Source organism: Canis aureus, chromosome 6, assembly GCF_053574225.1.
Source record: "Canis aureus isolate CA01 chromosome 6, VMU_Caureus_v.1.0, whole genome shotgun sequence".
NCBI classification, from domain to species: Eukaryota; Metazoa; Chordata; class Mammalia; order Carnivora; family Canidae; genus Canis; species Canis aureus.
This window is the reverse complement of record NC_135616.1, coordinates 6,819,030-6,832,051: the sequence shown is the minus strand read 5'-3', so window position 1 is coordinate 6,832,051 and position 13,022 is coordinate 6,819,030. Positions and strand designations below refer to the sequence as shown.

The following is a 13,022-nucleotide window of genomic DNA, read 5'->3' as shown; positions in this document are numbered from 1 at the left end:
CATTGTCTCTAGTAAATGACTTTAGCCTCTGTTTTCCAAACATCACCTCTTAACCATGGTATTACCCCCTTACCAGGTGAGTCTTGAGGTAGGATGTTGTCTGACCTATCCCTTCCCAATAACTTCCCTGAAAACTGGCTTGGGATCTTTTTTATCTTTGTCATAGAACCTGAAACATTAACTGGCAGATTCTAGGCTCTCCATTAATGTTTGTGGAAACACGAATGAATGAATAAATGAATAAATGAATGAACCAAGTGTTTTCTATATAGGAGACATTTGATAAAACTCTGACAAAATGAGTGAATATTATAAATCTTTCTTAATTTTCCAGGTGATTTTTGAAGTGATAACTTCTGGACATCAAGGCTACCTCGCTATTGATGAAGTGAAGGTGTTAGGACATCCATGCAGTAAGTTGCCTCAACTCTTACCCATTTGGGTCCATTGTTGGGGGTATATTTATGTTACAGAGAAGATGCTAAAGCCTAGGGAAAAGTTGTCCTGCTAAAAGAGTTTCCCAGTAAGTCTTTAGAAGTCCAAAAACATCTATTTTATGTGTCATTCATTGTATGTAACCAAGTGCCTCTAAAATGAAGATCAGGAATGAGGACTAATGGGCTACTTTGGTGTAGTCAACTATCCTTGCAAAGATCTGTGGATTTCCCTTTTAAATAGTAGCACAAAGTTAAACATTGAGAATCTATGCATTTTGCCCCTAAGTTCAGTGTATTACTGACATACTTTCAAACAAGATGGCCCCAAACAGGCCTGGGATCTATCAAACACAAGAAATCTACCTAAACTACTCGGGAGCCCCAGAAATGGCCTGATCTTCATCTTTTCAAAATTAACACTTGAAAAATGCCAATGGATGATAAACACACACTTTTCTTTTTATTACTTGGTATAAACAGCTATTAACAGGCTGTCATATTTGTACCAGAACCATTGTCCTTAAATCAAAATAAAATATTGCACCTAGCCAGTCTTGTTTCCTCCCCTACCTCCCTTGGGGCCACCATAGGAGTGAGGTTGCTGCTGCCCCCTGTATGTGTAAGACTCATATTGCACAAATAGCAGAAACAGACATAGCAGAGTTAAAGAGAAAAGCTTTGTATAGAAAGGGGATTGGTGGCAGATAGAATCATGGGGAACATTGGTGATCTAAGCCCTAGGAATGGGTGGGAACCCAGAGGGAGGCTCTACAGTCAGGACCGTGGTGACTGCTATGCCTGAGAGGCCATCCTCAGGAGCACGAGTGCTGCATCCTGCTCTTTGGCCACCTGACCCCTGCCACCTGCCTGAACTTTTGTCACTGTCTCTGCACCTTTGCTTCCTCAGGCTTAGGCTCAAGACCCAAGTGGGATTGTCAGGGATTGGCAAGTTAGATTGTGTGCTTGATTCCCTTGCTAGCAATCAAAGTTATCTAGGAAAGCCCACTGTGGCTTTTTCTCCTTCTATCCTGGGAGTCAGGCAAGACTTTTACCAAAAAACATACAATGGGGAATTTCCCGACCACAGAATAGTGCTTTGAGATCTGAGCAAGCAAAATGTGGCAAACATCTGTGTGTGCATGCATGTGTGCATACATGTAGGTGTGCTTCTTCCCATAATCACTATGTGGTTCGTAAAAAGTACAAAAATAGTATTTGCCTTTTGTAAGTTCTAATGAATAGTATCCAGCAGTATAAATTACTCTGTATTTTCTTTTCTCTACTTAGCATTATGTGTTTTAGGTCAATCCATAATATTCTATCATATGAATGTACTATACTTTATTTTTCTATTCTTCCATGAACATTTTTTTTTCTCCCAGTTGTTTGTGCTAGTGCCTCTGGGTGCGATGTACAAGAATCTCAGTAGAGTATATTCTTAGAAGCAGATTTGCTAGGATGTAGGGTAGAAACACTTTTAGTTTTACTAGATGCTGCCAAATTGCTATGAAAAGTGTCTGAACCAGTTTATATTCCCACCAGCAATGCATGGGAGTTTTATTTTCCCTATAACCTTACCCAAAATTGATATTGTCAGACTTTAAATCTTTGGCCAGGTGAGGGAAGGCTGCCTGCTTTATTTTTAGGGTCCCTAGCATTAAAGAGAGACTGGCTGGTTCATACATTTCTGGATTTCTGCTAATGGTCCCTACCCAAATTCCTGAGAAAGTGGTTATATTTGCAGTGGATATTAGAGACACAAACATTTGCACAAGTGTCTCTGCTTTTATTGCCTGGATTGAAGAGATCATGAGCTCATTCCCTGTGGTAGTTACCGAGAGCCCTTTGTGGTTGTTAACCTGATGAGGGTATCATGGCACAGTCGTCTGATTCCTTCCAGAGGGATTTTGCTCTCTCTGAGATCTTTATCTGATGCTCAGAGCTTGCCACAACACCAAAGTTGAAACGCCACAATATCTTGTTCCTTACTGAGGCAGACATTACTTCTATAACACATTGCATTTGCCTTTCTTCTGTCAGCAAGACTAGTGGGTTCAAGAAGATTTTCTCCTCTTTTTTTTTTTTTTTTTTTTTTTCTGGAAAGGCAGGAAAACGAACAACACTGTACCTAATTGGAACAGCAGGGCAAATTTAGGAAGTGGAATATAATTACCTGAGTTGGAACTTGGCCATATTCTCGGAGTAATAGCCTTGGGCTTGGAAAAATGCCATGGGATCTTCTAATGTACATAAATGATCCCGCCTCAGATTTACCTTACCAGGAGGTTAAAGGAAATAGAATAATGATGCATGCATACTATGTGCTGAGCACCCCCTTTTACTCAGAGCAACCTTTGCCCCAAGGCAGATGTTTTTGCTGTCCTGTTGTTGATGCAATTGGTGAGACCAAGTTTGCAGGGGTCTCTCCTGTTCTGCGTCCTGGGTTTGTTCTACATCTGGTCATCGGCCAATAAAATAGCTCTTGAAGTGTGTCTCCTCCCATTCTGCAGGATTTGAGTCATTGTCTTCAGCAAGATCTAAAGACTTACTTAATGCTTGTCCTTCAATCAGAGCCTCCTGAAATGTGTCTCTTGAAGTTTTGTTCATTCCTTCCAAGCCCAGCTGCCTATAGCCATAGAAATGGTATTTATGATCCCTCCATTGGAGAATACTGGTGCTAATACCTAATTGGCTTTGCAAACTGCTCTTAAGAGACACAGAATTGCAAAACAGGCTCTGTACCAAGGTGATGTATGGTGCAACAGTATTTTGAACTGTAAACTTTAAATGGTTTTGATGATGGCCCTTCTATAGTTATTTTTTCCTGAATCTCTAAGTTTATGGGGAAAACATGCAAATAAAGATTTTAAAGAAGGCAATATTTGGTCTTAAAATGTAAAGCTTTGCAGGTAATATTTTAAGGGATTTCCCAGCAAGATTTCTAAATAATAATCAATTATTTTTAAATCGTGATGGTCATTAGATTTAAATCACAAGGGAACATAAATATTTCATAACTAAAACTATGCTTTCCAAAAAGATGCAAAACTGCTGAACTTTATTTACTTCACTCTTAAGGCCCCTGTTTGGATTCATATAGGTTTATGAGTAGGCATTTCAATATTTTTTAAAGTACTTGTTCTGTTAAGAGTATACAGTTGCTCATAAAATTGATTTTAATGTAGTGACAATAAAATGCAGGATCAGCATGAAATGTGGATATGGCTGTGCAGAATCAGCAGCTCGATGGCTTAAGCCCACTTCTAATGAACACAGATAATTTTTGTTATTTGGTATGCACGCTAAAAATATATTTTGAATTTGGCCCAATAATCCTAGTAGGAGAACCTGAAGAAGCATTTTATCAGCTTCATAATGTTGCCTCCTGTTTTTAAGCAGGTTATAAGCTATGCATGTATGGGTATTTCTGTTATAACCTTGTACTCCTTGCATGTATTTTTATGTCTTACAAGCCATGCAGCATTTTAACAAGTTTATTGAGATATAATTCACATATCACGCAATTCACTCACTTAAAGTGTACAAATCAGTGTTTTTAGTATATTCACAGAATTGTGTAACTGTCACCACAGTCAATTTTAGAATATTTTCATCACCCTAGAAAGAAGCCCTGCACTCACTGTAAAGTCAAGTCTCTGTTTCTTTGGCCTCTACTCCCAGCCCTAGGCAATTAGTAATCTACTTTCTGCCTCTATAGATTTGCTTGTTTTCCCATAATTCACTTAGATGGAATCATACAATACATGGCCTTTTCTGCCTGACTTCTTTCACTTAGCACATTTCATGGTTCATGCATGTTCTAGAGTGTTTCAATACTTCATTCTTTCTTGAAGCTGAGGAACAGTCCATTGTATGAATGGCCACATGTTCTTTACGCATTCATCAACTGATGGACATTCAAGTTGTTTCTAATTTTGGGGCTATTGAAAATAATACTGTGATGAACATTTCTGTTACAGGCTTTTGTGTGGACATTTTTTTCAATTCTTTTGGTACATACTTAGGAGGAAGATTGCTGGGTCACAGAATAACTCTATGCTTAGCATTTTGGGTAACAGTGAAATTGTTTATCAAATTGGCTGCACCATTTTACGTTCTGAGGAGCAGTGGACTCTTGCCAATATTTGTTATTTGTCTTTCTTTCTTTTTTCTTTTTTGTTTGTTACCTCAGTGGCTTTGGAGTGGTATTTCTTTGTGAATTTGGTTCCCTAATGGCTAATTATGTTAAGCATCTTTTTGTGTGTTTATTGGCCACTTATTTACCTTTTTAAAGAAGTGACTATTTAGATTTTATCACCATTTCTAATTGAGCTATTTATCTTTTTTCCTCAGTTTTATTGAGAAATAATTAACATACATTACTGTAAAAGTTTAAGGCATCAGCATGGTGGTTTGATTTACATCTATTATGAAATGATTACCACCATAGGTTCAGCTAACATCCATCCCATATAGATATAATAAAATTAAAAGGAAAAAAGATATTCTCCTTATGATGAGAACTCATAGGATTTACTCTCTTACCAGCTTTGCTGTATATCACATGACAGGGATAGCTGTAGTCATCATGTTGCACATTACATCCCTAGTATTGATTTATAGCTGGAAATCTGTTTCTTTTGACCATCTTCTACCATTTCCCTTCCCTACAACCTCCACCTCTGGTGACTATGAGACTGATCTCTATTTCCATAAGTTTGTTTTCTTGTTTGTTTGTGTCATTTTAGATTCCATATGTCAGTGAAATCATACAGTATTTGTCTTTTTCTGTCTAACTTATTTCACTTTGTGTAATGCCCTTGAGGTCCATCCATGTTGTCACAAATGGTACAATTTCCTTGTTTTTTATGGGTGAATAATATTCCATTGTATACAGATCCTGCAACTTCTTTATCCACTCATCAGTTGACAGAAACGTAAGCTGGTTCCATGTCTTGGCTGTTGTAAATAATGCCTCTCTGAACATGAGTGTGAGGATGATCTTTTCCAGTTAGTGTTTTCAGTACCTTTGGATTGCTAGGAAGCTGGATTGCTGGATCATATGGTAGTTCTATTTTAAGTTTTTTGAGGATCCTCCATACTATTTTCCATAGTGGCTGCATCAATTTATACTCCCATCAGCAGCACACAAGTGTTCCCTTTTCTCTACATCTAAACCAGTATTTGTTACCTCTTGTCTTTTTGATGATGGTCATTCTAACAGGCATGAGGTGATATCTCATGGTGGTTTTCAATTGCATTTCTCTGATGACTAGTGATGCTGAGCATCTTTTCATGTACCTATTGATCTTTCATGTATCTTTTTTAGAGAAATGTCTTTCTAGGTCCTTTGTCCATTTTTAATTAGTTTTTTTTTCTATTAAGTTGTATGAGTTTTTTAAATATAATTTTGATATGAATCCCTTATCAGATATATGGTTTACAAATATTTTTCCCATCCCATGAGGTTGTCATTCACTTTGTTGATAGTTTATTTTGCTGTGCAGAATTTTTCAGTTTGATGTAGTCCCACTTGTTTATTTTTTATTCTTTTGCTGTGCTTTAGGTGTCATTTTCAAAGATCATTACTAAGACCCAGGCCAAGGAGCTGTATTCCTTTGTTTCCTTCCAGGAATTTCATGGTGTCATGTCTCACATATAAGTCTTTAATCCATTTAAGTTAATTCCTGTGTTGTTACAAGATATGATGTTAAGATTTCTGCTTAAATTTCATTCTTATATGTGTGAATATCCACTTATCCTAACTCCATTATTGAAAAGACTGTCTTTTTTTCCATTGAGTATTCTTGACTTATTTTTAAAAAATTAGTTGAGTACGTATGCTGTGGTATATTTCTGGGCTCTCAATTCTGTTAATCTATTTGTTTATTTTTATGCCAGTATCATGCTGTTTTGATGACTATAAATTTATACTGTAGCTTGAAATCAGGAAGTGTGGTGCCTCCCACTTTGTTCTTCTTTCTCAGGATTACTCTGGATATCCAGGGTATTTTGAGGTTCCATATAAGTTTTAGGAGTATTTTTTCTACCTCTTTAAAAAAATGCTATTGGAATCTCAGTAAGAGTTGCATTGAATCAATAGATGGCTTTTGGTAGTATTGACATTTTAAAAATACTAATTTTAGGGTGCCTAGATGGCTTAATCGGTACCTTTGTCTCAGGTCATGATCATGGGAACCTGGGATTGACTCCCTGCTCAATGGGGAGTCTGCATCTTCTGTTCCCTCTGACCCTCCCCCTTGCTTGTGATCTCACTCTTTTTTTCTCTCTCTCTCAAATGAATAAATAAAAAAATCTTTAAAAATTAATAAAGATAAAAATATTAATTCTTTCAGTCCAAGTACATGGACTACCTTTCCATTTATTTGTGTCTTCAAAAATGTTTTTCATCAATGGGTAGTAGAGATCTTTATATCTCCTTAGTTAAATTTGTTCCCAAGTATTATAGTATTTTGATGCTATTGTAAATGAGATTGACTGCTTTATTTCTTTTTCAGAAAGTTGTTGTCTTAATGTAGACATTTATTGCTATGAAGTTTCCTCTCAGAACTACTTTTGTGGCATACCACACGTTCTGGTATTTTGTGTTTCTATTTTCGTTTATCTAAAGAAACTTTTTCTACCCTCTAATGTCTTCTTTGATCCATTTGTTTAATGGATAGAATAGTTTAATTTCCATGTGTTCATGAATTTGCCAATTTTCCTCATATTATTGATTTCTAGTTTGACTCCATTGTGGTCAGAAAAGATTCTTTTTTTTTTTTTCCAGAAAAGATTCTTGATACAGTTTCAGCCTTCTTAAATTTGCAAAGACTAGTTTTTTGGCCTAACATATAGTCAATCTATCCTAGAAAATATTTCATGTATGCTTGAGAAGAATGTATATTCTGCTGTTGTTGGATAGAATGTTTTATATATGTTTGTTAGATCCATTTGGTCTATAGTGTTGTTTAAATCTGTTTCCTTAATGATGCTCTGTCCAGACGCTCTATCCATTATTGAGAGTGGGGTATTAAAATCCCCAACTATTATTGTGTTACTGTTTACTTCTCCTTTTATTTCTAGAAGTTTCTGAAGTTTAGGGAGTAATTTTTTATGTGGGTGCTTCACCATTGTATGTGAGTACTTCATCATTGTATACATATATCTTCCTGTTAACATCTGATTGTTATATCTCCTTGATTAGGCTCCTTTGTCATTACGGAATGACTTTCTTTGTCTCTTTTTATCATGTAAAAAAATTTTTTTTAAGATTTTAAAGATTTTTTTAAAGATTTTTTAAAAACTTTAAAAAATATTTTGATTTATTTGAGACAGAGCACAAGCATGAGTGGGGAAGAGAGAGAGAGGGAGAAGCAGATTCCTGAGCAGGGACCCTGACGCAGGGCTCATTCCCTGGACCCTCGGGTCATGACATGAGCCGGAGGCAGACACTTAACTGACTGAGCCACCCAGGTGGCCCTCTTTTTACCATTTTCAACTTAAAGTCTATTTTGTCTAAGTATAACTACCCCTGCTTTGCTTTGCTTTGCTTGCTTGCTTGCTTTTTCTTTTTCTTTCTTTTCTTTCTCTCTCTCTCTTTTTCTTACCATTTGCTTGAAACATCTTTCTCTATCCCTTCACTCTCAGACTATGTGTGTCTCTAAGGCTAAAATGCTTCTCTTGTAGGCAGCACATTGTTGTATCTTATTTTTGTTTTTTATCCATTTAGACCTAATGGATAATGTCATTTAATCCATTTATATTTAATGTAACTATTGACAGGAAAGGACTCACTATTTCCATTTTGTTAATTTCTTTCTGTTTGCTTTGTAGATCCATTTTTCCTTGTTTCTGATTCTGATGTATTTTTTGTGTGTTTCAGAGTTTTTGATTTCAATATGCTGTAACTTTGTCTTGTTCTTCCATGAAATTACTAAAAAATTTTTCTATATAAGTCCCATAAGGCTTACATAAAATATCTTAAACTTATAACACCCTGTTTTAAACTGATAACAACCTAATTTTAATAAAATTTAGAAGCTTTACACTATTTACTTCTTCTTCCCCTCACACTTTAGATTATTACAAAATAGATTCCAGGCCCCTGGGTGACTCAGCCAGTTAAGCATATGCCTTTGGCTCAGGTCATGATCTCAGGATGACCTCATTAATAACTGAGTCCCTCATTGGGCTCCCTGCTCAGTGAGGAGTCTGCTTCTCCCTCTCCGTCTCATCTTGGTCATGATCTGTCTCTCTCTTTCTCTCACACACACTCTCTCAAATAAATAAATAAAATCATGAAGAAAAGAAACCAAAATAGGTTCTTTGGTATAACTTATGTTTTTTTAATATCGTGTAACTAACAACAGATAATTTTATTTATAGTTATTTTTACCATGTTCTTTTTTTATTACTTAGAATTGTAAATAAATTGTGCACCACTATTACCATATTGCAAAATCTAACTATAACTACAAATTTACCATTGCCAGTTAGATTTGCTCTACCTTTTAATGATTTTATGATGTTAATTAACATCCTTTGACTTCCAATCAAAGAACTCCCTTTGGCATTTGCCAAAGGTATATTAGAGTATAGTTGACACACATTGTTTTATTGGTTTCAGGTGTACAGCATAGTTATTTGATAATTCAGTACATTATGGAATGCTCACAATTAAGTATGGTTACTATCTGTAGCCATAAAAAATTATTAAAATATTATCGACTATATTCTGTATGCTGTACTTTTCATTCCTGTAACTTCTTTATAACTGGAAGTTTGTACCTCTTAATCTATTTCACCTGTCCTCCCCTCCCCTTTGGCCATCACCAGTTTGTTTTCTGTATTAAGAGTCTGTTTCTATTTTGTTTGTTTGTTTTGTTTTTTGATTCCACATATATGTGAAATCACATGGTATTTGTCTTTTTTTCATCTGACATATTTGACTTAGCATAATACTCTGTATATTCATGCATGTTGTCACAGATAACAATATTTCATTTTCTATGGCTAAGTAATATTCCATTGTGTATATATGTGTATATAACATTTTCTTTATCCTTTCACATATCAATGGGCAATTGGGTTGCTTCCCTGTCTTGGCTTTTATAAATAATCGTGCAGTAAACATTAGGGGTGCCTATATCTCTCAAATTTATGTTTTTGTTTTCTTTAGGTAAATACTCAGCAGTGAGATTATGAGATTATATGGTATTTTTGTTTTTAATTTTTAAGGAAACTCCATACCACTTCCCAGAGTTGCTCAACCAATTCCCAACAGTAGTGCACAGGAGTTGCCTTTCCTCCACATCCATGCCAACCCTTGTTATTTCTTGTGTTATTGATACTAGCCATTCTGACTAGTGTGAGATGATACCTCACATTGTGGTTTTGATTTGTGTTTTCCTGATGATGAGTGATGTTGAACATCTTTTCATGAGTTCCTTATATATTTTGAATATTAACCCCTTATTGGATATATCATTTTCAAATATCTTTTATTTAGTAGGTTACTCTTTTGAAAAAGATTGAAAACAAAAACCTACATGCCATATATTGCATAAAGTGAATACAAAATCCAATACTGTGGTGTTTTACTACTTTGGAATATGAAATAAGTTAGCAGTTTTTCTTTAAACATTTAAGACATGCTGACTTCATAATACAGCATCCTAAGTTCAAAGTTATTCTTATTTTATAAAACAAAATTAATTTTTTCACTCACTGATTTATTTGCATACCCAAATATTGCTGGCCTGCTTCTAAATTCATATATTTTATGAAGACATTAAGCAGTGTGATTAAAATAAGAATAATAGTGACAAAAAATTAGAACTATTTTCTTAATTATGTACTGCTGAGTAATGACAGATCACATGCTTCCGTTGAGAGGTCCATAGAATTCAGAACTGACATTTCATTTTAAACACATAGGAACCTAACTTGGATTTTTCTCCTCCAAAAATGTCATTCTTCTTTGAGATATGAATGACTTATAAAAGTTACTTGTGTATAGTACCTAACTTTTTTTTCCATGATAAGAATGTTGAATCTGTTTTGCCACTTGAAAAATTATTTCATTAAGATCTATCCTTGGGATGCCTGGGTGGCTCAGCAGTTGAACATCTGCCTTTGGCTCAGGGTGTGATCCTGGGTCTGGGGATTGAGTCCCACATCAGGCTCCCTGTGGGGAGCCTGCTTCTCCCTCTGCCTATGTCTCTGCCTCTCTCTCTGTGTCTCATGAATAAAATTATAAAATCTTCTTAAAAAATCCATCCTTAACTTTCAAGCAAAACAAAAATAATTGTGTCCTGTAACCTGTTAAGAGCAAAGCTTCCTGCTTCTTTCTGTCTCAAGAGTTCCTTGGCCTCTTTGGCCCTATAAACACATTCATATAATGAGGATAATAATAATGATACTTTCACAGAGTAAATGTGAGGATTAAATGAGAATGTACATAAAGAACGTATAACAGTGCTTGGCACATTCTAAGGGCCCAATAAATGTTAGCTGTTATTATTATTTTTAGGCACTCCACCCATATGGGCCCACAAGAATAAGTTAGCTGCAAATTAAGTAGCTAAACTGATTGATTTCTTACATGGAGTAATTGATCAGTGTCCATCTAAAAATATAAAAAGAAAAATGCATGCAGAATGTACTGTTTTTCATTGTGGGCAGTCCCAAGCTATTCTCGTAGGCAGAAGTTGGCTTTCTTGTTTGTGATGACATGCTACACAAATAAAAGAGTTGACTGCTTGTTCTGGCAGTTTGAGAAAGCTTCCAGTTCATTTCAACCTATGCCATTACCATTAAAATGCAAATGAAAATCATAAAAGGGTCAGGACTCATTCCTCTTTTGCCCTCCTTCAGTTCGCACTTTGATCTCACAAATTACCGTTCTTTGATTTTGTTGTTAACATTTTGGTGCGGGCTTTGAAGGATCAATAATACAAAACATCTATGAAGGGATTTGCATCTTGGTCAATAATAGTTGACTTTGGGATCAGAGGTTGATTTGAGATCAATTAATACCTGAAAACCTCTCTTCTTTTACAAACTGTTTTCTTAATAAGAAGCAACAGAATATGGCAGAGATGAGAAAATAGGAGAGTTGTAGTAAAATTCCTGTTTGATATTCATGGAAGGTACTTAGTTTTTAGAACTCCTGCCGATTTTGGAAGAAAGCTGGCATAGCATTTTGAAAGAGTATCTAGGAGACAAATGGGCCTATAAATTTGGAGAGAGGGAGAGAATTTTTCTTTTTGAATATGGGATAGATTGAAATTTCCTACTTTAACGGTCCTATACCTGGTGTTACAATTAAGATAGTTTGGCAGGGTTCAGAGCATACAGCTCAGCATGAGATCAGAACTTTTCTGGCTGTAGAGCTTTTTTTCTTGGGATCTTTTCCAGTTTCCAGTGATACATTAGTTATTTTAAATACTAATGAACATTTTTGATGGTACCAGGCACACAGCATACCTTCCTGGAGCATGTTGCTTAATCTTTTTTTCAACCCTATGTGATAGGTACTTTTTAAAAAAAAATCCCTGTTTTACAAATTAGATAGATAGATAGATAGATAGATAGATAGATAGATAGATAGATAATGTCCACCAAGGCTTGGGGTGAGGAACTTTTACTTTTGTTCAGAGGTAGTAATGGGCTGAAATATTGATGCTTGAACACATGTGGCAGAAATCCAAATCATAAAATAGTGTTGGCCTTCCGATAAGGAAACAGTTCTAGAATTCAGATCACTGGACAAGGAGAATCCAGGCATTTTATAACTTTGGAAAGGTTATATAGGCCTTTAACATTTATTGAAAAAACTTAACAAATGCATTTTTTTAGATTTTATTTATTTATTCATGAGAGACACACAGAGAGAGGCAGAGACACAGGCAGAGGGAGAAGCAGTTCCCCCGGGGGAGCCCAATGCTGGACTTGATACCAGGACCTTGGGATCACAACCTGAACCAAAGGCAGATGCTTAACCACTGAGCCACCCAGGCGTCCCTACAAATGCCATGATTAGAAATTTTGACTTCCATGTTCTTAGAAGAAACTGATGTGGAAAACAGAATTCCACAATACCTTTGTCTTGTTCACCCTGGTGGATGAGTTACTGTCTTCCATTTAGATCAATTATGTTTCATCTGACAAAGATACATTGCTTATAAAAACATTTATGCATAATAGGTTTGTGTGTGTTCATCTGGCTTGCATTTGGGTTGTGGCTTTTATTATCTTAGCCAGATTTTTTTTTTCTGGCAGTGTTTTTCTCAACTAAGCAATGCTATTTTCCAAAGCAAAGACAGTCAATCCATTCCAGAGAAGGGCCCTCCCAAAATACAATTTGAACAGAAGTATAAATTCCTTAAACCTTTAACCTTACTATGTGAGTAATATGCACCGACAGTCTTTCAGAAAGCTGTATTGAAGATCAAAACAATTCTAAGGCAAAAGTAATAACTTTCGTTCTGTCCAATAAATCTTTAGGAGCGGGGGCAAACAAAGACAAACTGTCACATAATCATATTTTTAGCCTCCAAATTAAAAATGTAGGTTATATCC

General features: G+C 35.7%; 1 protein-coding gene across 5 annotated transcripts in view; it reads left to right on the top strand.

Annotated features, from left to right (window-relative positions):
• Positions 1-13,022, top strand: part of PTPRM (protein tyrosine phosphatase receptor type M) — a 773,521-nt gene that overhangs the window by 324,529 nt on the left and 435,970 nt on the right. For all 5 annotated transcript variants that reach the window (XM_077900010.1, XM_077900009.1, XM_077900008.1 and 2 more), the window contains exon 4: positions 335-413. In XM_077900010.1, coding sequence (XP_077756136.1) covers positions 335-413 — 79 coding nt within the window. The remainder of the gene's footprint in view (positions 1-334; positions 414-13,022) is intronic.